At 44.8% G+C, this 27,539-nt stretch overlaps 1 protein-coding gene across 4 annotated transcripts in view; it reads right to left on the reverse strand.

Moving 5' to 3' along the window:
- Window positions 1-27,539, reverse strand: part of DLGAP2 (DLG associated protein 2) — a 634,262-nt gene that overhangs the window by 515,900 nt on the left and 90,823 nt on the right. For 2 of the 4 annotated variants that reach the window (XR_008710210.1, XM_055567595.1), the window contains exon 3: window positions 15,660-15,761. The exons of 1 other annotated variant lie outside the window; for it this stretch is intronic. Coding sequence is in view for 1 of the 3 variants with exons in the window: in XM_055567595.1 (XP_055423570.1) it covers window positions 15,660-15,674 (15 nt within the window). In the remaining 2 variants the exon portion in view is untranslated. Of the gene's footprint in view, window positions 1-15,659; window positions 15,762-27,539 lie in introns of those variants that run through there. One more of the 4 variants, XR_008710213.1, reaches the window with a different exon arrangement.

The following is a 27,539-nucleotide window of genomic DNA, read 5'->3' on the forward strand; positions in this document are numbered from 1 at the left end:
CCTTCCAAAGAACACCCAGGGCTGATCTCCTTCAGAATGGACTGGTTGGATCTCCTTGCAGTCCAAGGGACTCTCAAGAGTCTTCTCCAACACCACAGTTCAAAAGCATCAATTCTTTGGCGCTCTCATCAATTCTTCACAGTCCAACTCTCACATCCATACATCACCACTGGAAAACCAGAGCCTTGACTAGACGGACCTTCATTGGCAAAGTAATGTCTCTGCTTTTCAATATGCTATCTAGGTTGGTCATAACTTCCCTTCCAAGGAGTAAGCGTCTTTTAATTTTATGGCTGCAGTCACCATCTGCAGTGATTTTGGAGCCCCAAAAAATGAAGTCTGACACTGTTTACACTGTTTCCCCATCTATTTCCCATGAAGTGATGGGACCGGATGCCATCATCTTCGTTTTCTGAATGTCGAGCTTTAAGCCAACTTTTCACTCTCCTCTTTCACTTTCATCAAGAGGCTTTTTAGTTCCTCTTTCACTTTCTGCCATAAGGATGGTGTCATCTGCATATCTGAGATTATTGATATTTCTCCCGGCAATCTTGATTCCAGCTTGTGCTTCTTCCAGTACAGCACTTCTCATGATGTACTCTGCATATAAGTTAAATAAGAAGGGTGACAATATACAGCCTTGACAAACTCCTTTTCCTATTTGGAACCAGTCTGTTGTTCCATGTCCAGTTCTAGCTGTTGCTTCCTGACCTGCATACAGATTTCTCAAGAGGCAGGTCAGGTGGTCTGGTATTCCCATCTCTTTCAGAATTTTCCACAGTTTATTGTGATCCACACAGTCAAAGGCTTTGGCATAGTCAATAAAGCAGAAATAGATGCTTTTCTGGAACTCTCTTGCTTTTTCCACGATCCAGCGCATGTTGGCAATTTGATCTCTGGTTCCTCTGCCTTTTCTAAAACCAGCTTGAACATCTGGAAGTTCATGGTTCACATAGTGCTGAAGCCTGGCTTGGAGAATTTTGAGCATTACTTAACTAGCATGTGAGATGAGTGCAATTGTGCGGTAGTTTGAGCATTCTTTGGCATTGCTTTTCTTTGGGATTGGAATGAAAACTGACCTTTTCCAGTCCTGTGGCCACTGCTGAGTTTTCCAAATTTGCTGGCATATTGAGTGCAGCACTTTCACAGCATCATCTTTCAAGATTTGAAATAGTTCAACTGGAATTCCATCACCTCCACTAGCTTTGTTCATAGTGATGCTTTCTAAGGCCCACTTGACTTCACATTCCAGGATGTCTGGCTCTAGGTCAGTGATCACATCATCGTGATTATCTGGGTCATGAAGATATTTTCTGTACAGTTCTTCTGTGTATTCTTGGCACCTCTTCTTAATATCTTCTGCTTCTGTTAGTTGCTTAGTCATGTCCAACTCTTTGCAACCCCATGGACTGCAGCACTCCAGGCTTCCCTGTCCATCACCAACTCCCGGAGCTTGCTCAAACTCATGTCCATTGAATCAGTGATGCCATCCAACCATCTCATTCTTTGTCATCCCATTCTCCTCCCACCCTCAATTTTTCCCAGCATCAGGGCCTTTCCCAATCAGTCAGTTCTTCACATCAGGTGGTCACAGTATTGGAGCTTCAGCATCAGTCCTTCCAATGAATATTCAGGACTGAGTTCCTTTAGGATTGACTGGTTTGATATCCCTGTAGTCCAAGGGACTCTTAGGAGTCTTCTCTAACATCAGAGTTTGAAAGCATTAATTCTTTGGCACTCAGCTTTCTTTATAGTCCAACTCTCACATCCATACATGACTACTGGAAAAATCATAGCTTTGACCAGATGGACCTTTGTTGATATAATGGTCATCTGAATTAAATTCGCCCATGCCAGTCCATTTTAGTTCAAAGATCCCTAAAATATAGAAGTTCACTCTTGCCATCTCCCATTTGACCACTTTCAATTTGCCTTGATTCATCTACCTAATATTTTAGGTTTCTATGCAATATTTTTCTTTACAGCATTGGACTTTGCTTCCATCACTAGTCACATCCACAACTGGGTATTGTTTTTGCTTTGGCTCTGTCTCTTCATTCTTTCTAGAGTTATTTCTCCACTCTTCTCCAGTAGCATGTTGGGCACCTACCAACCCAGGGAGTTCCTCTTTCAGCAATGTATCTTTTTACATTTTCATAATGTTCATGGGGTTCTCAAGGCAAGAATACTGAAGTGGTTTGCCATTCCCTTCTTCACTGGACCGTGTTTTGTCAGAACGCTCTACCATGACCCATCTGTCTTGGGTGGCCCTACACAGCATGGCTCATAGTTTTATCAAGTTAGACAAGGCTGTGATCCACGTATTCGGTTTGGTTAGTTTTCTGTGATTGTGGTTTTCATTCTGTCTGCCCTCTGATGGGTAAAGATAAGAGGTTTGTGGAAGCTTCCGGATGGGAGAGACTGACTGGGTTAGTTCATGTTTAATCAAGGCAACATCTTAATTACAGTTATATCCATCAAATAATAGGGCAAGTCCTCTGCACTGGTGGTGAAGTCACAAACCCAGGTCCTGCTGAGGGACCGCAGCCTCAGTAAATAATTTTTTCACACTGCTTTACAAATGGTAAAGGAGCTCATCTTACTTGTCATGCTCTGACATACAAATAGAAGATGAGAAACTTACTTTCCAACTATTTTATTTTCCAGGAAATGTAGGAATTTTGCTCAAATTCATAGCAAAAATAAAATCTATAAAGATGAAAGCTAAATATAAATTTAAATTGGAAATAAGCATCATGATAGCACAATTATGGCCCCAAAGAAACCCATGCCCTGGTCCCCTGAACTCTTGTATATGTGCCTGGCACAGAAAAGGGGCTTTGCAGACAGAATTAAGTACAATATGCTGGGATAAGTAGATAATCCCATATCATCAAATGTATCCCTAAGAGCAGAGGACACAGACAGGGACCCACAGGGAGACTCCCCAACATTTCTGGATTTGAGGGGGGACAAGAACCCAGAACTGCATGCCACCTCTGGAAGCTGGAGATGTGAGGTCTGGACTGTCCACTAAAAGCTTCTGAGGACCTACCCTGTGGATGCCCTGGCGTTACTCCAGAGAGACAATGCCAGATCCCCAACCTACAGAATCTGTAGTGATGAATGTGTACTGTTTAAGCTAACAAGTTTGAGGTCATCTGAATCTCTCAGGATAAGGGCACTATTTCAACTCCATAATTCCATGGATAACTGAGCAATGTCACTGCTATCTGCTGTCACTTGCAAACACCTGCACACTGTACACAGGTACCACTAGAAAAACAAAATGCCCACTGAACGTAGCAGGAAGAACAAGCAAACAAATCTGTCTACTCCCCAGTCATGCTCCTAGGATGGCAAAGTGCCCTCAGAGATGCTTACTGGGTTTGCCGCTGTGTCTCCATAAACCTCAAAGTCGGATGAAGTACTAACATGTAGAGTCTGAGGAAATAGTTACTCTGAAGATGTCATTTCACCCCAAGGAACTGACTCAGGCCCAGAGCCCCTTCTCCATCACCCCTTCTGGGCAACTTCCTTTGTCCTGATTCCACAGTGTTTTTCCAAAAGCACTACATTTAGGGATCATCAGAGACTGTTGTTTTTTCTTAATTTTCAATTGGAGGATAACCGCTTTATAATGTTGCACTGGTTTCTGCCATACATCAACGTGAATCAGCTATATGTGTGTGTGTGTGTGTGTGTGTGTGTGTGTGTGTGTGTGTGTGTATGTCCCCACCCTCTTGAAGCTCCCTCCCACCAGCCACCCCATCCCACCCCTCTAGGTCGACAAAGAGCACCAGGTCATACAGCAAACTCCCACTGGCTATCAGTTTTATATATGGTAAAGTGTGTGTTTCCATGCTGTTCTCTCAATTCATCCCACTCTCTCTCCTCCCCTCATCCCACTGTGTCCACAAGTCTGTTCTCTAAGTCTGCGTCTCAATGCTGCCCAGCAAATTCGTTCATCAGCATCATTTTTCAGATTCCATATATATGCATCAATAGAGACTTTGTATGTATGTATGCACTCTAGCCTGCATTCTTACAAAACACAGAGCTCTTACTACTCCAACAGACACTTCAAAAAGAAAAGAAAAAAAAAAGAAAGCTTTAACATAAAGGTTTACCATCAGAAGTAAGTGGGAAGGAAGAGTAACAGAGACCAAGCATGATCCCAATTAGCATCTTCCCAAAATACAGAGATAACCCAACCCTGGAAAAAGCAACAGTATCGTTTCTCAGCAAATGACAGCACAGCAACTCACTGGCCAATGAGTCAGAAACGAGTACAGCCTGTACTTATACATAAACCGCCATAAATTTAGAATTAAAGATCTGAATGCAAAAAAAATGAAACAAAACTATTAAAGTAAAATATAGCTGAATATTTACGCAAATTTTGGCAAAAGAAGGCTTTTTAAGCATGACATCAAAGTCTGAAATCATAAAGGAATACATTCCTAGATATGACTGTGAAAAAATTTACTTCTTGCATATAAAACAATTATAAGTCAACCATCAACAAAAGAATATATGGTATATATACAGCTGAATACCACTCAACTATAAAAAAATGAAATAATGCAGCAAGATGAATGGACCTAGAGATTGTCATACTGATGGAAGTCAGACAAAGACAAATATCACATGACATCCCTTATATGTAGAATCTAAAAATTAATAAAAATAAATCTACATACAGAACAGAAATAGGCTCAAAGACATAAAAAACAAACTTGTGGTTACCAAAGGTGAAAGGAAGGGGAAGAGGCAAACTAGGAATTTGGGATTAACAGATGAACACTACCATTTTTAGAAAGATAGACAACAAAGACCTACTATAAAGCACAAAGAACTATATTCAGTACCTTATAACTACCTAGAATAGAAAATAATCTAAAATTTATTATACATATATATATATAAAACTGAATCATTTTGCTATACCTGAAATTAATGCTTATAAATTATAAAAATTGAAACTCACAGAGCAATCTGAGAAGCAAAAAATATTTGGATCATTTGTTGTTGTTCAGTTGCTAAGTTGTGTCCAACTCTTTGTGACCCCATGGACTGCAACACACCAGGATTCCCTGTCCTTCAGCATCATAAATACATGAAAAGAGTTAAATACCCAACCATGCAATTCACACAGAGAAAAGAGGGGAAAGGAAAAGACATATTCAACAGAACCACTAACTTAAGTAATAAATGAAACTGTCAATTACAACTGTCATCTGTCAAATCAGTAATTACAAAGATGATTTTAAAAGCAAATACTGTTGTGTGTAATTTTAGTGGGAAGGCAAATAGGTGTACTTTTCTGAAATAGACACTGAAAATCTTTAAAATGTTCATATCTTTTGAAACATGTTAAGACCAAAAATTTAAGGAAATAAGTAACTGAATAGAGGTAATTGGTCCAATCTTTATTTATATTACCAGACGATTGGACATCCTTTTCAACTTGACAGACTGGCTACATCAGTTGAGGTGTGCCAATTTAATGGTATTCATCTGTGGATGAAAACATTTTAATAGCTACAAAGTGCACCATATATGGGAAGACCTCAGTGAACATAACCAGCCCATCCAGCTGAAAATGACGTATACAAAAGAATATTACTCAGTCATAAAAAAGAAAGAAATCCTGCCATTTATGGCAGCAAGGATGGACCTGGAGGTATTATGCTAAGTGAAATAAGTCAGATAGAGAAAGACAAATGCCATATGGTCTGACTTATGCATACGTGCTAAGTCCCTTCAGTCGTGTCTGACTCTTGGCGACTCTGGACCACAGCCTGCCAGGCTCCTCAGTCCATGGGATTCTACATGCATGAACACTGGAGTGGGCTGCTGTGCCCTTCTCCAGGGGATCTTCCTGACCCAGGGATTCAACCTATGTCTCTCTGGTCTCCTACATTGCCAGGCAGGTTCTTTACCACTAGCACCACCTGGGAAGCCCATGATCTGACTTACATGTGGAATCTAAAAATGAAAACAAACATAAAACAGAAATATTCATAGATAAAGAGAAAAAACTGGTAGTTCCCATAAGGGACAGGATGTGAGGATGAACAAAATAGGAAAAGGGGATTAAAAGATACAAAATTCCAGTTATAAACTCAGTAACAGGGATATGAGGTTCAGCAAAGGGAACACAGTCAATAATATTTTAACAACTTTGTATGGCGAGGATTGGTCTTGTCAAGGTGATCATTTCATGATATGTAACAATGCTAAAGGAAAAGGTCAGTTTTCATTCCAATCCCAAAGAAAGGCAATGCCAAAGAATGCTCAAACTACTGCACAATTGCACTCATCTCACACGCTAGTAAAGTAATGCTCAAAATTCTCCAAGCCAGGCTTAAGCAATACGTGAACTATGAACTTCCAGACGTTCAAGCTGGTTTTAGAAAAGGCAGAGGGACCAGAGATCAAATTGCCAATGTCCGTTGGATCATGGAAAAAGGAAAAGAGTTCCAGAAAAACATCTATTTCTGCTTTATTGACTATGCCAAAGCCTTTGACTGTGTGGATCACAATAAACTGTGGAAAATTCTGAAATAGATGGGAATACCAGACCACCTGACCTGCCTCTTGAGAAACCTATTTGCAGGTCAGGAAGCAACATTTAGAACTGGACATGGAACAACAGACTGGTTCCAAATAGGAAAAGGAGTACATCAAGGCTGTATACTGTCACCCTGCTTATTTAACTTATAGGCAGAGTACGTCATGAGAAACACTGGGCTGGAAGAAGCACAAGTGGAATCAAGGTTGCTGGGAGAAATATCAATAATCTCAGATATGCAGATGACATCACCCTTATGGCAGAAAGTGAAGAGGAACTAAAAAGCCTCTTAATGAAAGTGAAAGAGGAGAGTGAAAAAGTTGGCTTAAAGCTCGACATTCAGAAAACGAAGATGATGGCATCCGGTCCCATCACTTCATGGGAAATAGATGGGGAAGCAGTGGAAACAGTGGCTGACTTTATTTTTTTGGGCTCCAAAATCACTGCAGATGGTGACTGCAGCCATGAAATTAAAAGACGCTTACTCCTTGGAAGGAAAGTTATGACCAACCTAGATAGCATATTGAAAAGCAGAGACATTACTTTGCCAACAAAGGTCCATCTAGTCAAGGCTATGGTTTTTCCAGTGGTGATGTATGGATGTGACAGTTGGACTCTGAAGAAAGCTGAGCACTGAAGAATTGATGCTTTTGAACTGTGGGGTTGGAGAAGACTGTTGAGAATCCCTTGGACTGCAAGGAGATCCAACCAGTCCATTCTAAAGGAGATCAGTCCTGCGTGGTCACTGGAAGGACTGATGCTAAAGCTGAAACTCCAATACTGGACCTCATGCAAAAAGTTGACTCATTGGAAAAGACTCTGATGCTGGGAGGGATTGGGGACAGGAGGAGAAGGGGACGACAAAGGATGAGATGGCTGGGTGGCATCACCGACTCTATGGACTTGAGTTTGGGTGAACTCTGGGAGTTGGTGATGGACAGGGAGGCCTGGTGTGCTGTGATTCATGGGGTTGCAAAGAGTCGGACACAACTGAGTGACTGAACTGAACTGAACGATGCTAAATCACTATACTGTACACTTGAAACTAATATAATATTGTATGTTAATTATGACTCAATAAAAATAAATATTTTAAAATATTTTTATTGACCAGGAGAGTTGCTATAATATACTATATTAATTTGTCAAACTATTATTAAAACAATTGACATAATTTTATTAGTCTATACTATGGATATATACATGTGTGAGGACATAAAACACGGACACATCAACAATGACCATCTTTTAATCTTGTTTTGTTTATGCTAATCTCTCCATGGTAAGATAGAGTGCTTGTAGGATTTTTAAAAAGAGAAGAGACAACTAACCTAACAAAACTTAAAATTACAATGTTCACAAGTCAGTCTCTGAAGTAGCCAGAGAGAAGATACTTCACAAATAATTTGTACGGTTTATTTTTAATATAAAGTGAACTAAAACAGTTAAAAGTATTTACTTATAAAAGCAATGGACATTCGCCATTCTGTGCTCGGGACTCCTCACAGAAAAGTGTTAGCTAACCACAGACATGAGGAGACCGAAGCCCCTCAGGGGCTGAAAGGAAGTGGGGAAAGGAGCCTGGCCACAGTCAAGAGGAGTTTACTGCTGCCTCTGAGCCAGGAAAATCTCATTACTTTTACACATTCCACCTGCATTTCATTCTGTAGCAGGAGATATGGGATTTTCTACCAACATAACAGGTGACACCAGTGGCCTCCTGGTCTTCCTGCTGCTAAGGGAGGAACAAGCAGAAGAACCCACCACCGGGTTTAGCCCCATAAACAGCAAAACCAAAGTGGTCTCCTGAGTTTAATAAGGTAAAAATTAGGTTTGTCAAAGTAAGACATTTTAAGAAATCAAAGGGCATTCTAAAAACCAGTGACTCTTCACCCTGTGACAACAAGTAACGCTTACTAGATGGCTGCCTCTCAAAGCACAAATCTATCATATATAGACACTTAGGACCATAAATGGGTATTATTTTGTTTCTCTTTCTATATAGCTTTGTCTCTGAGAAACACAGATCTATTTGTAGTTATCTTGAGGAAAGTGAATTTTCTTCTGCAAAATAAATTAGGGGTCTGAATTTGTAATTGTTGTGGCTTGACTGGAAGCAGGGCTAACTCTTTCTATAATTTATCTCATTTTAAATGAGACAGAATATCAAAATGCAGCCTGTTTGTTTCTTTCTTTGAACATACTAGATGTTAGTCACTCAGTCATGTTTGACTCTTTGAGACCCTCGTGGACTATAACCCCCAGGTTCTTCTGTCCATGGAACTATCCAGGCAAGAATACTGGAATGAGTTGACATTCCCTTGTCCAGCAGATCATCCTGACCCAGGAATCAAACTCAGGTCTCCTGCATTGTAGGTAGATTCTTTACCATCTGAGCCTCTGGGGAAGGCCCATGTAAATATTGTTCGAATCTTGGTGTAACGGATGCAATCACAGTAATTACCCACATGAGGGTCACATGTACAACTGCTAACACTGAATCACCTATACTCATGAAATAATAGCCATCTGAATAATCTTAGCAGATTGTTTCAGATAGTTTACAGTCATCCTGAAAAGTGCAAATGTGTCTTTTCAATATGATCCACTTAAATGAGTTTGCATGCAAACCTGCCACCATTCAGTGTCCTGAGATCCCCCATGCAAAATTTGCACACTGAAAACAGTTATACATTAGGATGATATGATTCCCTTATGTTTCTTATTCGAACCCTTGAGGATACCTAAGTTCCATAGGTTAGGCCATAAAAGTGAAGCAGGGTTTGACCACCTTGCCTGTTGGCTTCCACACAGGTCATTTTTGTTGGGGATCACTGCAAGACAGTTCAATGGCACCCCACTCCAGTACTCTTGCCTGGAAAATCCCATGGATGGAGGAGCCTGGTGGGCTGCTGTCTATGGGGTCGCACAGAGTCGGTCGGACATGGCTGAAGCGACTTAGCAGCAGCAGCAGCAGCAGCAAGACAGTTCACAGTATCGTGGCCTCAACCCCCTCAATGCCACTAGCACCCTCCCCCCAGCTATAAAAACCAAAACTCCATCTGGACATTGCCAATGTCCCATGGGGGCAAAGGTGACCCGTTTGAGAATCATGGATATTAAGGGGAGACTGAGGCCCCTGCCTCAGTGGGGTTGGAACAGCCTCCCAGGGTCTCTAATGAGAGAGAACAAAGAGGGCGTGAGAAACACAGAGCAGAGGCAGGGGGGATGAAGGTTCACGAGTCTCTCTCCTTCCCCAAAGCCATGTAGATGACAGCAGAGGAAAACTAGGAATATATCCTGAAGATTGCTGGAAAAAAGACTGTACTACCAGACAACAAAAATAAGGGGATCCTGAAGTGGAAGTGACACATAGATTCAAGGGATTAGATCTGATACAAAGAGTGCCTGAAGAACTATGAACAGAGGTTCATGACATTGTACAGGAGCCAGAGAGCAAGATCATCCCCAAAAAAAGAAATGCAAAAAGGCAAAATGGTTGTCTGAGGACGCCTTACAAATAGCTATGAGAAGAGGAGAAGTGAAAAGCAAAGGAGAAAATGAAAGATAAACCCATCTGAATGCAGAGCTCCAAAGAAGAGCAAGGAGAGATAAGAAAGCCGTCCTCAGTGATTAAAGCAAAGAAATAGAGGAAAACAATAGAATGGGAAAGACTAGAGATCTCTTCAAGAAAATTAGGGATACCAAAGGAACATTTCATGCAAAGATGAGCTCGATAAAGGACAGAAATGGCATGGGCCTAACAGTAGCAGAAGATATTAAGAAGAGGTGGCAAGAATACACAGAAGAACTGTACAAAAAAGATCTTCACAATCCAGATAATCACGATGGTGTGATCACTCACCTTGAGCCAGATATCCTGGAATGTGAAGTCAAGTGGGCCTTAGGAAGCATCACTACGAACAAAGCTAGTGGAGGTGATGGAATTCCAGGTGAGCTATTTCAAATCCTAAAAGATGATGCTGTGAAAGTGCTGCACACCATATGCCAGCAAATTTGGAAAACTCAGCAGTGCCCACAGGACTGGAAAAGGTCAATTTTCATTCCAATCCCAAGAAAGGCAATGCCAAAGAATACTCAAACTACGGCACAATTGCATTCATCTCACGTGCTAGCAAAGTAATGCTCAAAATTCTCCAAGCCAGGCTTCAACAGTACATGAACCATGAGCTTCCAGATGTTCAAGCTGGATTTAGAAAAGATAGAAGAAGCACAGATCAAATTGCCAATATCCACTGGATCATGGAAAAAGCAAGAGAGTTCCAGAAAAACATCTACCTCTGCTTTATTGACTATGCCAAATCCTTTGATTTTGTGGATCACAACAAAGTGTAGAAAATTTTTCAAGAGATAGAAATACCAGACCACCGGACCTGCCTCCTGAGAAATCTGAATGCAGGTCAAGAAGCAACAGTTAGAACTGGACATGGAACAACCAACTGGTTCTAAATCAGGAAAGGAGTACATCAAGGCTATATATTGTCACCCTGCTTATTTAACTTATATGCAGAATACATTATGAGAAATGCTGGACTGGATGAAGCATAAGCTGGAATCAAGATTTACGGGAGAAATATCAATAACCTCAGATACGCAGATGACACCACCCTCATGGCAGAAAGTGAAGAGGAACTAAAGAGCCTCTTGATGAAGGTAAAAGACAGTGTGAAAAAGCTGGCTTAAAACTCAACATTCAAAAAACTAAGATCACGGCATCCGGTCCCATCACTTGATGGCAAATAGATGGGGAAACAGTGGAAACAGTGTCAGACTTTATTCTTTTGGGCTCCAAAACCACTGCAGATGGTGACTGCAGCCATGAAATTAAAATACGCTTGCTCCTTGGAAGAAAAGCTATGACAAACGTAGACTGCATATTAAAAAGCAGAGACATTACTTTGCCAACAAAGGTCCATATGATCAAAGCTATGGTTTTTCCAGTGGTCATGTACAAATCTGAGAGTTGGACCATAAAGAAGGCTGAGTGCCAGAGAATTGATGCTTTTGAACTGTGGGGTTGGAGAAGACTCCTGAGAGTCCCTTGGACTACAAGGATATCAAACCAGTCAATCCTAAAGGAAATCAGTCTTTCATTGGAAGGACTGATGCTGAAGCTGAAGTGCCAGTACTTTGGCCACCTGAAATGAAGAACTCACTGATTGGAAAAGACCCTGATGTTGGCAAAGATTGAAGGCAGGAGGAGAAGGGGATGACAGAGGATAAGATGGTTGGATGGCATCACCAACTCGATGGACATGAGTTTGAGCAAGCTCCGGGAGTTGGTGATGGACAGGGAGGCCTGGCATGTTGCAGTCCATGGGGTCACAAAGAGTTGGACGTAACTGAGCGACTAAACTGAATGAGCAAGAAGGATGGAATCAGAGTGAGCGGTGGGGCAGCATCCAGGCAGCAGGCAGGCGCCGCTGCCGCAAACGGGTCCAGATAGTGGAGTCCTGACATCCTACCCAGCAAAAAGCCACATGTGTCTGTGTAACTTGAACACTTGTCGAGACTATTTATAGAAAGACGAAACCCTCCCACACTCAGGAAGGGTACATCTCAGCACTCAGTGCCTCTATCAGGAAAGGGGAAAGTTGGAAGTCATTGACTTCGGTTCTGACCTTTAAACAAACTGAAAAAGAGCAACTGAAAACCAATGTAAGTAGAAGAGAGGAAATAAAAAGAAAAACAGAAAAAGTTGCCAAACAGGATAAAAAACAACAACGAAAACCATTAAAAACCAGAATCTGGTTCAGTAAGATCAATAAAATTGACAAATCTGAGACTGAGGAAGGAGAGAAGACTGAAGTTAACAACATGCAGATGAGATGACATCATCTCTGATTCTATGGATAATAAAGGCCCTGTAGACAACAGCTCGAGGCCACTGAACCTAATAATGCCTAAGGTGCTCCAGCAGGCTTGGGGCTGCCTCTCCCTGGGCAAATGGCAGTGTCCAGCCATGTGTGGTGCCATTTCTGGGGAAGCGGGAAGGGTCCTGGCAGCAGTGGGGGGCGGGGGGTGGTGGGTGCAGGACGCTGCCTGCCTCCTGCAGCGCCCAGGACATCCCCGCCCAGAGAATTATTTGACCCAAACAGCAATAACAGGGATGAGCTCCTTTTAAACATTAGCTCTACATTTCCGTTCCTTTTGAACATTAGCCCTACAGTTTAGAGTTTTGCTCAAAGGCTGCTAAATCGCTTCAGTCGTGTCTGACTCTGTGTGACCCCATAGACGGCAGCCCACCAGACTCCCCTGTCCCTGGGATTCTCCAGGCAAGAACACTGGAGTGGGTTGCCATTTCCTTCTCCAGTGTATGAAAGTGAAAAGTGAAAATGAAGTTGCTCGGTCGTGTCCAACTCCCAGTGACCCTATGGACTGCAGCCCACCAGGATCCTGGAGTGGGGTGCCATTGCCTTCTCCTTGCTCAAAGGCAGAATCTGACAAAAACTGCCCTTCTCAGAGATTCTGCACGTAAATCCAAGGCATGGCGACTGCTCTTCCAGGGGTGGGGGTGGGAGCCCCCATGCTAATGGCAGAGGCAGCAGAGGGTGGTCACAGGTCACTCTGGGGTCACCCCGGGGGGAAGGCGCTGTGCAGCCCCTCCCAGGCCATGTGCGGGCTGGAATTTGTCCTGAGAAGCCTGTTCCTCCAGGATTTGGATCTGCCATGGACCACGGCCATGCATGGCACCATTCCTGTGGCCAGAGGAGCCCAGCTCCCTGCAGCCCTGCTCCTGTCCCCAGGACACTGCAGTCTGCTGTGTTAGGCATCCGGGTCCCCAGGGGAGGACCATCCAGCAGGGAGTGAGTTATCCGTGGAGACCTGGGGATGCCCCTGGAGACTGGATCGGGAGGTAGAGTTGGGAGTGACTCAGGCTGCTGACTGATGGGCAGCAAGGATGCCTGTGGACCCGCAGTCTCAGGACACAGTGGAGCTCCTACTACGAGTGAAAGAAGAGGGTCAGACCAGAGGTCCTCTGAATCCCCCAATGGCACCCCTGCATCCACTGGAAAAGCTCCTGGGACCTGCAAAGACCCATGTGGGCAGAACCACCCAAACTCAGGCCTCTGAAGGATGAAGAGTATCACTCATTGGTGCCGAGAAGGTCAGGGTCTCAGACGAGCAGAGCTGCTGGCCCTGGAACCAAGGGGGCATGGGGCAGGGGAGGCAGGGATGGGAGCCCCCCAGAGACCAGAGCGCCCATCATCCCTTCCCCCAGCTTTTCTTGTCACGTATATATTTATTACAAAAACTGAAACAATCTGAGCAACCTGTACCTAGTGTCTGCAAGGCTGTGTTGGCTGCAGTCATCACACAGGGCACAGACAGCAGGAGGGTCAGGCTGAACTGTCCCCAGACCGTTGACCAGGAGTGAGATCGTGTGACAAGTGAGACCAGGGGACCCCGTTGGGGACAAAAGTAAGTGTATTTCCATTTCATACAGGATGGTTCATTGAAAACACCGAGTGCTATGGCTGTGTGGGGACAACCAGAGGGACCCCGGAGTGGACTGGGGCCCGGTGCCATGGGGGTAAGGACCGGGGCCCAGCACCATGGGCGCCCCGCATTTCTGAAGCACTTCGTACACCACTGACACGGTCATTTCTGGGGTTGACCCCTCTCCAAGGGCAACAGGAGCACAGACAACAACAAAAGGGCTTTCCAGCCTTCCCCGCAGTGAGACGCAGGCAGGACCCCACGTCCAGGCCCAGGCCCTGCCCCAAGGTGGGGTGAACACCCCGAGAAGGGGCTCCTATGCGGACTCCCCAGCATCCCCTGGTGGCCTCGTGCAGATCCTGTCTGTCCAGGCCCGTCTAGAGGCCCATGACGTGCCCAGCATCTCTTTTAATAAAGTCATTTTCTGTTCACATGAGCCAGAATGAATTCTCATCTTTGCAGTTAAGCATCTTACCCAATCTATGGGGAAAATATACAGTTGTGTCTCATGGGCTGCAGGGCGTTTGACGGAAGAGTTGATGAGAGCACTGAAGAGGCATCATGCCTCATCTTTGCTAAACCAGAGGGGGAAGTAGATTTTTAAAAAGAGTGAATGAAGAGGCTTGGTCTCTTCAAGGCTCTTACATGAAACTCCCACCAAAAAGCAACTGCGTCCTGGCTATGGAGCCTGACACTCCACATCAACATCGTCTATTGGAATGGTAAAAGAAGGTGTTACATACAAGGTGCAGACTTGTGGGGTGTCACTAGGTGAGACCCAAGACAGGAGAGAAGGGATGGGAGAAGGGCATCAGGGGGCAGGGACAAGGGCCCACCAGAAATCTGACCATATTTCACAGCTTAAATCTCCCCTGCAGTAAAGAATGATATACTATAAACTGCCGCATCTTGCCTTGAAAAATCAAATGAAAAGTCACTCTCTATAAAGGCTTCAACTGAGTATTTTATTTATTGGCATCAGGGAAGATCAAAGGTCAGAACTCTGCTCCCGAATACCCTCCAAATGTGAGCAGAGACGGGTGAGCAGGTGTGGCCCTCCTGGGGTGTCCTGAGCACACAGGGCCCCAGGGGTTTTAGGAGCGAGCAACGGCAGAAGGCCCCTGACCGCGCATCTGGCTCATCATCAGCTGAGGGACTTCCTGCCCCGCCCCCACAAGCACAGCCACCACCAAAAGCACGTGAAAGCCCTCCACAAGCCCGGGAAGGTCACTCGGTCCCCCAGAGAAGCCCTTGCACGTATGTCCACAGACCCCTTCTCCCAGTTCACGTGACAGGTGATGCTGTGAGGACCAGAGCCCGGACCTCATCTCATGCTCATCCCCTAGGTCTCCAGCAGCCCCTCCCAGCTTCCCAACCAAGCATCCAAGTGCCGCATTTGTGAGTCGCTTACAGACACGCCTCCATCTGGGCCAGAAAATTCTCCACTGGGAGCTGGGAGGCTGTCACAGCACCTGCACTCACCCCCTGGGTCCTTACTCCCCTCACTTCCATCCACTGCATGCCCTGCATCACCTCCATCCCCCTGATCACCTCCAGCACCACAACCCCAGCACCTCCCACCGACACCTACGCAGCCGGAGCACGGACGGGCACACAGTACCTGAGCGGTCCCCATGGCGGCAGAGCCGGCGCAGGCCGGGCGATCGAGGGCAGCTGCTGGGAACCTGGGCTGCTACGGCCGGGCCTCAGATGGTGGGAAGGCCTATGATGAGGAATGGATAGAAATGGGGAAAACATGATAAAAAAGGGGGTAAATAACCTCCCCATGGAAAAAGAAACATATGGAAAGTACATCAAAAAAATGACACTGAGCAATAATTAAATCCATCTAGAACAGCAGTACGGCAAGAACTAAGTAGGCAGAGATGCTGTATATAAAAAATAACACCAGGTATTTTTAAATAAAACTAGGGAACAGAGAACCCTGCAGGCACCCACAGCACGTGGACATTATGCAAGTATTTCTATTCCCAAACTGGGTTTGAGGTTATGATGAATAGCTTTTCCAACTTCAAAATATTCAACCAAAGAGAAATAATAAAGTCATACTTTAAATCAGGAGTGATGATTCCTCATATAACTTGAGGACAAAAGCAACATTTTTGAACTTAGACTGGTTCTGCAAAGAACCAGGCAGATTCCAAGAAACAAAAGGACAGTCCCAGGGGAATATTAATAACTGATCATTTTATTTCCAGGAAAAAAAAAATCACTATCCCCAGATAAATCTGAGCACTGCATATTTTAAACAGGTGCTAGTTCATACACTTTGATAAATTATAAAACCTCTGCTCCTTTCTTCACTGCATTTACTGATACATGGCTTTACTCTTTCTCCAAAATGAATCAGATGAAAGAGGGACACACATCTTTGAGGAGACTTGTTTATAACATCGCATGAAAGTGTGCTGTGTCTTTTTTATGCTGAGCTCGTAGGATCACAAACGCTGGCCCACAGGGCACTTCACGTGGCCTGAAAACACTGCGGTCGCATCAGGTTTATTTCCACGAATCCAGGAGAACTGAACGTTATACCATCTGCTGAAAATCCTGTCTTGTCAGCAAAACCTCTGATTAAGCGTCAGTCTGAGCACATGCCACTAACGCCACATCTGACTTTCAGAAACACAACCTAAAACAGGGAGACAACGCACCACTTCTCACTCCAGCAAACACGCTCCACAAACCTGATTACAACACACAAACTGGAAATCCAGCCTTGGTTCGTGGCAACCAGTTAACACACTTATGACTGTTGATCTACACAGTATATTTTAATTTCAAGTTATTTAATGGTAAAATGCCCTGTCTTTCCAGAATTGACATTCTGTCCTTCTCGTATTCACTCACTGTATCGTTACGAGTTCTCCATCTCAGTCCAGAGTTAGGCAGACCTCCTGTTAATGTACTTAACTGAATTTCACAGACACTGTGTTTTCTAGAAATTGAAGGCTTGCGGCAACACTGCACCAGTGAGTCTTTGGGTAACGTTTTCCCAACAGCATGTGCTCACTCTGTGTCTCTGTGTCACATTTTGATGATTCTAACACTATTTCCCATTTTTTCATTATTATGGTATTTGTTATGGTGATCTGTGACTGGTGACCTTTGATGCTACTATTGTAATTGGGGGCATGGGGGCCACGCACGAACTGCCCCTGTATATAACACAGGAAATTGGCTGTAAAATGTGCATGTTCTGGCTGCTTCACTGACCAGCCACCCCAACTCTCCCTCTCCTCAGCTCCCTGTCACCCAAGATGCAGCAATACTGAACCAAAACCACTTAATAACTCTACAAGGTCCACTAAGCGTTCAAGTGAAAGGAAGAGTTGCACAGCTCTCATTTTAAATCAAAAGCTAAAAAATGGCCAAGTTTAGAGAGGAAGGCAGGTCAAAAGCTGACAGAGGCTGAAAGTTAGGCCGTTGTATCAAACATTTGGCCAAGATGCGAAGGCAAAATTTTATAAGGAAATTACAAGTCCTCTTCCAGTGAACACACAAATGGTAAGAAAGAAAAAGAGCCTTATTGCTGATGTGGAGAAAGTTTTAGTATCTAGTTAGAAGGTCAAACCAGTCACAACATCCCCTCAAACCAAAGCCTCATCCAGAGCAAGCCACTGACTCTCTTTAACTCCATGAAGGTTGAGACAGACAAGGAAGCTGTAGGAGAAAAGTCTGAAGCTCCCAGAGGGAGGTTAGGCTTAAGGAAAGAAGCTGTTCCCACGACATAAAAGCACAAAGTGAAGCAGCAAGTGCTGATGTAGACGTTTCAGTGTGATCCAGAAAGCCTAGCTAAGATCATAAATGAAGGTGGCTACACTAACAAGATTTTCAGTGTAGATGAGACAGCCTTCTATTGGAAGAAGATGCCATCTAGGACCTTCAGAGCAAGAGAGGAGAAGTCAATGCCTGAGTTCAGTGCTTCACAAGACAGACCGGCCCTCTTGTTAGGAGCTAATGCAGCTGGTGACTCTAAGTTGAAGCCAGTGCCCCTTGACCATCTGAAAATCCTAGGGCTCTTAGGATTATGCTAAATCTACTCTTCCTGTGCTCTGTAAATGGAACAGCAAAGCCTGAATGACAGCACATCTGTTTACAACTTGGTTTACTGAATATTTGCAGCCCACCATTAAGACCTACTGGAGTAGGAAATGGCAACCCACTCCAGTATTTTTGTCTGGAGAATCCTATGGCCAGAGGAGCCTGGTGGACTACAGCCCATGGGATCGCAAAGAGTTGGACACGACTGAGTGACTAAGCATGCATGAATGCTTTAAGACCTACTGCTCAGAAAAAAATAGTCCTTTCAAATTATTCCGCTCACTGACAATGTCCCTGGCCACCCAGGAACTCTGATGGAGAGGGACAATGAGATGAATGTTGTTTTCGTGGCTGTTGACACAATATCCATTCTGCAGTCCATGGATCAAGGAGGAATTACTACTTTCAAGTCTTATTATTTAAGAAACACATTTCATTAAAGGCTAAAACTGTATACCATAGACCCTGATTCCTCTGATGGGCCTGGACAATCCAATCAAGTCCGTTGAAAACCTACTGGAAAGAATTCACGATTCTCAGTGCCATTAAGAACAGTCGTGGTTCATGGGAAGGGGAAAACATATCAACACTAACAAGAGTTTGGAAGAAGTTGGTTCCGACCCTCATGGATGACTTCGTGGAGGTCCAAGACCTCAGTGGAGTAAGGAACTGCAGATGTGGTGGAAACAGAAAGAAAACTACAATCAGAAGTGGAGACTGAAGAGACTTAGCAGCAGCAACTGCAAAACTGTGTTTTCTCATGTTCTCTGTTTTTGTGCTTAACTCTAGGAAATTTCTTCAGCTTGATCTTGTAGTGCACTAATTTTTTTCCAGCTATGCTTGATCTGTGACTATCTACCAAGTTTTCATCTCAAGGGCTATCGTTGTAGTATTTCTAATTGGTGCTTTTACATAACTATGTATCCTTATTTTATAGGTGTCCCACATGGCGTATTCGTTAAAAATCCAAGATCTGAAGCAGAGGTCTGAACCTAGGATTCATTCTTTACTAGTAACACATCCTCTGTGCACTTGCTTGCTTATCAGTAAAGATAATAAAAGGACTTACCCTTGAGGTGGTTATAAAGACTAAGCCCTTATTATCCATGTAAATGCCTCAGAACATTGACAGAAACATCTTAAACCTCAACAAATAACAAAAACAAGCATGGGCCCTGGGGCCAAAGGCATGTATTCAGCCTGTGTGCCATGGCCCTGAGCCAGTAACTACTTCAGTCATACTAGTTCCATCCACGTAACTTTTCACTGCCTCTACTGATTCTAAGGGGAAACAAAACTATTCTGAAATTCTTCCTTTTTCATGGCATATGCTTTACTTTACAGATGAAATGTGAAATCTCCCTTCAAAGATGTACCAGAGTTTTTTCTAAGTTCTCTTCTGGTTCCTCCTCTAGATTGATTTTAACAAGAGGTCACCGTTCATAATTCAATGTCCTTTGTCTCTCAAGTGATGACTGCCTTCAAATGGCCTTTTTTTTAACCACCTGCTCCCCTCATCCTTCACACTCCAAGCACCCCAAGTCTAGCCTCTGAGCTCCAGAAGGTGGACAGGTAGGCACCCCCCAAGAAGGACAAGAGGCATCCTGGGATGGGTTGGCCAGAAGAGTGCGGATACCTTGTTGGGTGTGGGAAGGATCCTCAGAGCCCCGGCTCTTCTGAGTGCTCAGAGCTGGGGGGCAGAGTGTCCCCCCAACTCTGGCCCTGGGTCCAGAGTCCCAGAGGGAACAGGTTCAGGTTGCAGAGCAGGCACCAGAGGAGGGTCCAACCAGCAGCGTCAGTAAGCTTTTTATGCCCTAAACCTCCTTTAAATTACACTGTATAATTTCAACGTAAAAATTTTCCATTTTTATTCTTTAGTGCTGAAAAGAATGTTTTAAGAACTCTTGCACACTTCAAGAATGGAAAGCAGAGCATGGTTCATGTTTATATTTTATATATTTTCCCTAAGAACAAAACAGATGAAATTATAGGAGTCTACTTTCCAAATCACAAAATAACATTTGCTTATTTACATCATATGCACATAAGTATAAACATTACACCAGTTACTCTTTACCTAATTTATGGTATCCAAATAATTTCAACTGACCATCCAAAAATACCTCAGTTCTTTTTTGCCTTGTAAAAAGGACATAAACCACCAAGATACGTATGTGATGATAGGAATAGCAGATCATATGTATTTGTGCTCTTGATCCTTTAACAAGATGAGAAAAATGTATAAATTTCAAACTCTATTTAGTTGGTTAAAAGGTCATTTTTTTTTTTTTTTTCTTTTTTGGCCAAGTCACGTGGATTGTGGGATCTTAGTTCTCCAACCAGGGACTGAACTCTCGTCCCTGCAATGCAAGTGCAGAGTCCTAACCACTGGACTTCTAGGGAAGTTCCAAGACAATCTTGATTCAAAATAGTATTAAAATAAGGGCATCTTCTATGATAGCTAAGAAGAGGTCATGGCAAAGCACAGTGGAACACAGAGATGACACACGCGTTCTCCTTCTTTTATCTCATCCCTGATAAGACACAAAGGGATCGGCCGATCTTCACTTAATCCCTGCAGCCAAAGTTGGCATCTTCCCCATTTTCCAAAAACTTCAATTAACCAACCACCTTCCTCGTATCCACAGACAAGGTGAGGAAGCAGAGCTTGTTCCCAGAGGTGTATTCTTCTAAATATCACACTGAGGTGAAAAAGATCCAGTATACATATTATCAATTCCAATCAGAATTTCATATTTTTCCTCTGGGCATCACATCAGAGGTGCTCATTTAACAGTGAGCTCCCCATGCTGAGAGAATGAGATCTAATAAAGTTTTAGGAATGTAAGTTAGTGTTAGTTGCTCAATTGTGTCTGATTCTTTGCAACCTCATGGACTGTAGCCTGCCAGGCTCCTCTGTCCATGGAATTCTCCAGGCAAGAATACTGGAGTGGGTTGCCATTCCCTTCTCCAAGGGAATCTTCCTGACCCAGCGATTGAACCCAGGTCTCCTGCACTGGCAGGTGGATTCTTTACCACTGAGCCACCGGGGAAGCACACACTTGTTAGTGCAATCAGAACCGTGTCATAGATTCAGTTGTTCATGTACTCCAAAGCTGTGATTTCTCAGCCCAGTTTAGAAGTTTAGGTCTTGCATGGCATCTGACAGATAATCTCCTATCCCCATCTTTATCACCACTTTGATGGAATCTCTTTAGCATCAAGTGCAAGGGCATCAAGTTGGTTTAATTCCATCTGTTTCTATCTATTCATTTATAACGTATTACTCTATAATTATAGATTTAATTGAAATGTCATAGGCATCTCATTACCAGCAAATCGGGTTCTAAACTGCCTTCTCCAGTGACACTACATTTTCTTTGTCACAAACTGGTTTTCCTCATCTCTCCTGCACCTAATTCTTCCTCCCACCAACTCGGTTACCCTCTGCTGTCTCCTTCCTCCCTGGGAAGAAAGCCAACAGACTACTGTGCGTCCGTCAGGGCAGACGGTCCCCACCTCCGTTACTGAACTACATGCTTGGGACAAGCATCACTGCCCTCTGCACTGAGTCATGCTCAGAGGCTGAGGCTTGGCCTTCAGACCCACAGCCCCTCGACACTCCCTATCCCCAGCCTCTGCCATGGATCACATGCAGTGGATGCACAGCCTACAGTTCCAGACACTACACACTCTGGCAGAAGTCTGGGGCTTCACTCCCCATGTCCTCTGTGAAGTTCACTTCGTGTCTATCACCTTGTGTGTGTGTAACAGTGAAGGTCCCCGTGGGCGCGGGTGCACAGTCCCAGCCTCGGGGCCAGGATGATTCTGCGGCTCTGTGCACCCAGCACTGGCTCCTTTCCACCTCTCTGCCTGGTGTCCCAAGGTCAAAGCCTCATCTCCAGCTGATTGGTCACACTCCAGGGAGGCAGCAGGGCTGCCTGGTCCTCCAGAGACATCGTGCTCACTTCCAGGGAGAGAGTGAAACTTCTGAAAGCTGCCTCACAGGAGACAGGAAGCCTCTTTCTCAGAAACCCGTCCTCCAGCCCCAAAGGCTAGGCAGCTCCCTGTGCACCGTCAGAGCCAGGCCAGAGACGAGCAAGCGGCCTCCTCCCCAGGGCCTGGGCTGCACAGCCGTGGGACCAGGTGGTGGTGATGCTGTGGACACTCCAGCAGGGCTGTGTTCTCAGACAGAAAGCAGAGAAGACAGAGCCAGTGGGGACCCCAGGTCTTGTGTCCTGCCATCCTGAAGCTGACGGCTTCACGTTCACCTGCCCTGAGCAGCCCTTCCTTTCCTACGGGCTCTGCAGCAGGAGCTCCAGCCCCACAGCAACCTCCGGATCCACTACTAACAAGCTCGTCTTAGCGAGTTCTGCTGCTGCATCTAAACTCGCATCTCTCAGTAACAGAAACACTAGAAATGAGACAATCAGCCTCAGGGAGACAACCAGCCGCACAGTAACACTGGAGGCTGATCCACAAATCAGGGAAATATTCTTTAGCCTCTGTCCCCAGTTTTTAAAAATCAGGAATAAAAAACTGGCCAATAAAACTCAATTTAAACTTCTTAGAGTTGATGTCAGGAAGATCCCCTAGAGAAGGAAATGGCAACCCACTCCAGTACTCTTGCCTGGAGAATCCCATGGATGGAGGAACCTGGTAGGCTATAGTCCACAGGGTCGCAAAGAGTCGGACACGACTGAGCGACTTCACTTCACATCATGTTGAAAATAGTAATAAATATGCTTAATAAACAAAAAATATAGGAAATCATGATGTGGCATATGTCATAAATGAGAATTATAGAAAAATAACTTACAGTGTAACGAAGATTCACTTACAGAACATGCTTCAAAAACGATAGGTGGCAAAGTGCTAAGTGTGAGATCCAATTACCTGCACACCAGGCACTTGTGGCTCCGTATTTGCGATTACTTTACAATCACTACGCTGCTATTAGCACAAGATCTGTTACGTGTGCACCAGACACTTTCCTATACATTTGCTTCATATTTTAATTAATAAAAAAAAAAATAGCATTTCAGAACAAAATACTCTTTGAACAATATTAACTTACCAAGCATTGCAAGAATAAGTGATATTGGAGGAATTAAAAGGCCAGAGGTGGAGACAGCAGAGCAACACTGAAAGCCTGTAACCTTCTCTGACCTTCACAACAAACAAGGGCAGGAACCATGCCCACGATCAAACAGGAGAAGTTGAGACAGGGGCAGGAAACACTACACCCACAGGAGCCACAGCCAGGACCCTGACTCGGGAGATGTTAGGAGCAGGGACCTCCTGGTGCCCTGGGCCCTGGGAAGCCCCCAATCCACTCTGCACCTGGGTGACAACCAGACCTGGTGCACCCCATCCGACAGGTCTCCCCCTCAGCTCTTCACTCATCTCCTGGTCCCTCCTTAAAGTCCTTTTAGCCACTGTCCCCTTGTTTCAAAAGCAGCATCAAGATCAAAAGGAAAACAGGTAACAGTAAAAAGAGAAAGAAAAACTGCCTTTTGGTTACAGGGTAAAAGCAACCAGAGGTCGTTCAGGAAACAGATAAACCAGTTGTGGATGCTATCCCACTCCTCAGGCTTGAAGGAGCATAAAACAAGAGCTCAGAGACGGGAGGGCAGAGCGCAAGCACGAGCGTAAAGCTGAGAGTGTGTCCCCTGACACCAGACCAGAGGAGAGCTTAGGTTCATGAATGCTTTCAGAACACGAATGCTTCATGCTACTAGCCCACCGGGCAAACCCACAGTAAGCAAAGCCTCTCAAAAAGGAAATAAAAACCCCCAAAGCGTATGAAGAATCCAACATTTGCAGAAGCTGCTGAAATTTCTCTGAGTCAAGAATGACTAAGGTTCTCTGCCCAAGCAGGAGATGCAGGACTCAGGCCTGTGCCTGTTATGACCACAGTGAGACCCTCCGCCCTCGGGACACCAGAGTTCAGATGACCCCAAGTCACAGTCACAGCTACTCGGTATTGGGGCCTGTCATTCCTCCTGGTCTTGCTCTGTGTATCCGGGTCATCTCACAGAGAGGATAATTTTCATTTATGTATTGCTATCTAATTTACAGACCCTCTTTAACAAGAAGAATGGTGAGCATAAATCCGTTATTGAACAGGAACGCTTTGCTGTCTCACTTAATGGCAGGTACAGAAAGCAGAGCTGTTTGATCAATCATGACCTCTCTGCAAAAAAGTGCCTCTAACATTGCAGCATGTACCAGACAGAGTAAACAACCAAGGAGTTAGAAACGGCTTCTTGGGAAGAAGTTACAAGTGTGTCATCTCTGTCTACAGAGCAGGAAGTCCTCTGCCTGGGTCTTGTCTTCATCCTCCTTTGGGGACCCCCCCCAATCACAAAGGACTATGCCATGCTCAGGGTGGGCACAACCCAGACCTGCTCAGTCAGTCAGTGCACCCCTGAGCACAGCAACTGGTCAGGATGTGCCTGCTATTCATTGACCAAAGGACAGTCACAGTTTTCGTGGAGTGGCTGCATGTGATGAGGGAAGGCTGTAGGCCACAGGCTGCCCATGGAGAAGGCTCTGGCAAGACCACGGCAATCTGGAGCAGGGTCAGAGCTGCAACACCCTCATAGGAGCCCTTCAATCCTGCTTTAACGACTGGATCCCAAAGGTCCTGGAGAATCCGTGACCCACTGTGAACTGAGCATCTGGCACTTGTAACTATGGACTAAGGTACCACTCTGTCCCAGCAAAATGCCATCTGGTATCTTCTGTTCTAAGACAATACCTTATCCCTGGTTTTCCAAAGGGTTTACAAACACTCTCGGTAAAGATCATATGCAAGGGAAATCAGCAACAGACAGCATTCTTCTTCTTCAAAATGGAAGACCTAGCTGGGAAAACCCAGCAGGAACAACAGAGCAGGATGAAATCTGCACAGTTTCCCACAGACACATGAATATAAATGTTGGTAAGATTCCCAGACTGGCTCCCATCCAAACAAACAAGAAAAGATTAGCCCACAGCGGTACCTAGGACCCTGGAAACTTCAGCTTAAACTCACAGTACAGACACCTCTGCAACCTTAGAAATTCCAGGTGCTTTGGGAGTTCAAGACCATGGACACAAGACTACCCTCCTATAAACCAGACCAGCCTGACTTTGGGTCTGGATTGTGTTTCAGAGAAGATCAGTAGAGAAGGAGCGAGTTAAAGAAGACGTAAAAAATAGATGAAGGCAGCTGGTGACGAGCAGCTCTAATCCAGACACCCCCTCAGCAGGCCAAAATGGCCCTGTTGCTGGTCACAGAAACAGCGTCCCTGGAGCTCAGCAACTGCTCAGAAGGAGTGAGAATTTGGGAGGAAGACAGAAGGGTAGTGTCATCTGCATATCTGACATTATTGATATTTCTCCTGGCAATCTTGATTCCAGCTTGTGCTTCTTCCAGCCCAGCGTTTCTCATGATGTACTCTGCATAGAAGTTAAATAAGCAGGGTGACAATATACAGCCTTGACAAACTCCTTTTCCTATTTGGAATCAGTCTGTTGTTCCGTGTCTAGTTCTAACTGTTGCTTCCTGACCTGCATACAGGTTTCTCAAGAGGCAGATCAGGTGGTCTGGTATTCCCATCTCTTTCAGAATTTTCCACAGTTTGTTGTGATCCACACAGTCAAAGGCTTTGGCATAGTCAATAAAGCAGAAATAGCTTTCTGGAACTCTCTTGCTTTTTCCATGATCCAGCGGATGTTGGCAATTTGATCTCTGGTCCCTCTGCCTTTTCTAAAACCAGCTTGAACATCCGGAAGTTCACAGTTGACGTATTGCTGAAGCCCGGCTTGGAGAATTTTGAGCATTACTTTTCTAGCATGTGAGATGAGTGCAATTATGCTGTAGTTTGCACATTCTTTGGCATTGCCTTTTTTGGGGATTGGCTTCCCTGGTGGATCAGTTTAAAGCGTCTACCTGGAATGCAGGAGACCTGGGTTAGATCCCTGGGTCAGGAAGATCCCCTGGAGAAGGAAATGGCAACCCACTCCAGTACTCTTGCCTGGAGAATCCCATGGACAGGGGAGCCTGGAAGGCTACAGTCCATGGGGTCCCAAAGAGTCGGACATGACTGAGGGACTTCACTTTCACTTTTCTTTGGGACTGGAATGAAAACTGACCTTTTCCAGTCCTGTGGCCACTGCTGAGTTTTCCAAATTTGCTGGCATATTGAGTGCAGCCCTTTCACAGCATCATCTTCCAAGATTTGAAATAGCTCACCTGGAATTCCATCACTTCCACTAGCTTTGTTCATAGTGATGCTTTCTAAGGCCCACTTAACTTCACATTCCAGGAGGTCTGGCTCTAGGTGAGTGACCACACCATCATGATTATCTTGGTCGTGAAGATCTTTTTTGTACAGTGTATTCTTGCCACCTCTTCTTAATATCTTCTGCTTCTGTTAGGTCCATACCATTTCTGTCCTTTATCGAGCCCATCTTTGGATGAAATGTTCCCTTGGTATCTCTAATTTTCTTGACGAGATCTCTAGTCTTTCCCATTCTGTTGTTTTCCTCTATTTCTTTGCATTGATCGCTGAGGAAGGCTTTCTTATCTCTCCTTGCTATTCTTTGGAACTCTGCATTCAGATGCTTATATCTTTCCTTTTCTCCTTTGCTTTTCGCTTCTCTTCTTTTCACAGCTATTTGTAAGGCCTCCCCAGACAGCCATTTTGCTTTTTTGCATTTCTTTTCCATGGGGATGGTCTTGATCCCTGTCTCCTGTACAATGAGCAGGTTCTAATACATTCACCTGTTCTTTGTCGCTACATCCTTGATGAGACAGAGGCAGGGCAGTGCTATCTGAGGACCATCACTCTGAGCATGTCTGACAGTCACGACTCCAGGGGCAAAGCTGAGAATGGGAGCTCCTGTGAACATGCAAGGCCCGAAGGGACCTGAGATCCCCTTCCAAACTCGCAGGGCCCATGATGGCTCACCTTCCTGCCCACACAGGTGAGGCTCTGAGAACTGGACACACAGCACTAAGAAGGTGAAGAGCAGAAGCCTCCCTGGAAGTCCCAGAATCACAAGGAAGAGAGTTCCACAAGGCCTCCCCAAACTGCACTCAACGACCTGGATTAACAAACACACAGTCCTCTCCTGTTATTGGAGATGCTGTGCAGGAGCCACGTGAGCAGCTCTGGCGCATTCTCTCCTGTAACACAGGCTTCGCCGCCCGCCAAGCTCACCGTCCGCACCCTCCCAACCCAGGAAGAAGTGCAGCGAGCACTCGCACCAGAGCCGCGGGTTGTGTGTCAACGGTGGACCCATCTTTCCATCCATAACTGAACTCAAACTTCCCTTGAAAGCCCTTAACTTGTACTTCTTCCCAGTGCCAGCAAAATGCTAATTTGCAATTGATAGTCAATGCAAGTGTAATACACTCATGCATTATGTGCACTTTCTCAGCATA

Source organism: Bubalus kerabau, chromosome 2 (genome assembly GCF_029407905.1).
Source record: "Bubalus kerabau isolate K-KA32 ecotype Philippines breed swamp buffalo chromosome 2, PCC_UOA_SB_1v2, whole genome shotgun sequence".
NCBI lineage: Eukaryota > Metazoa > Chordata > Mammalia > Artiodactyla > Bovidae > Bubalus > Bubalus kerabau.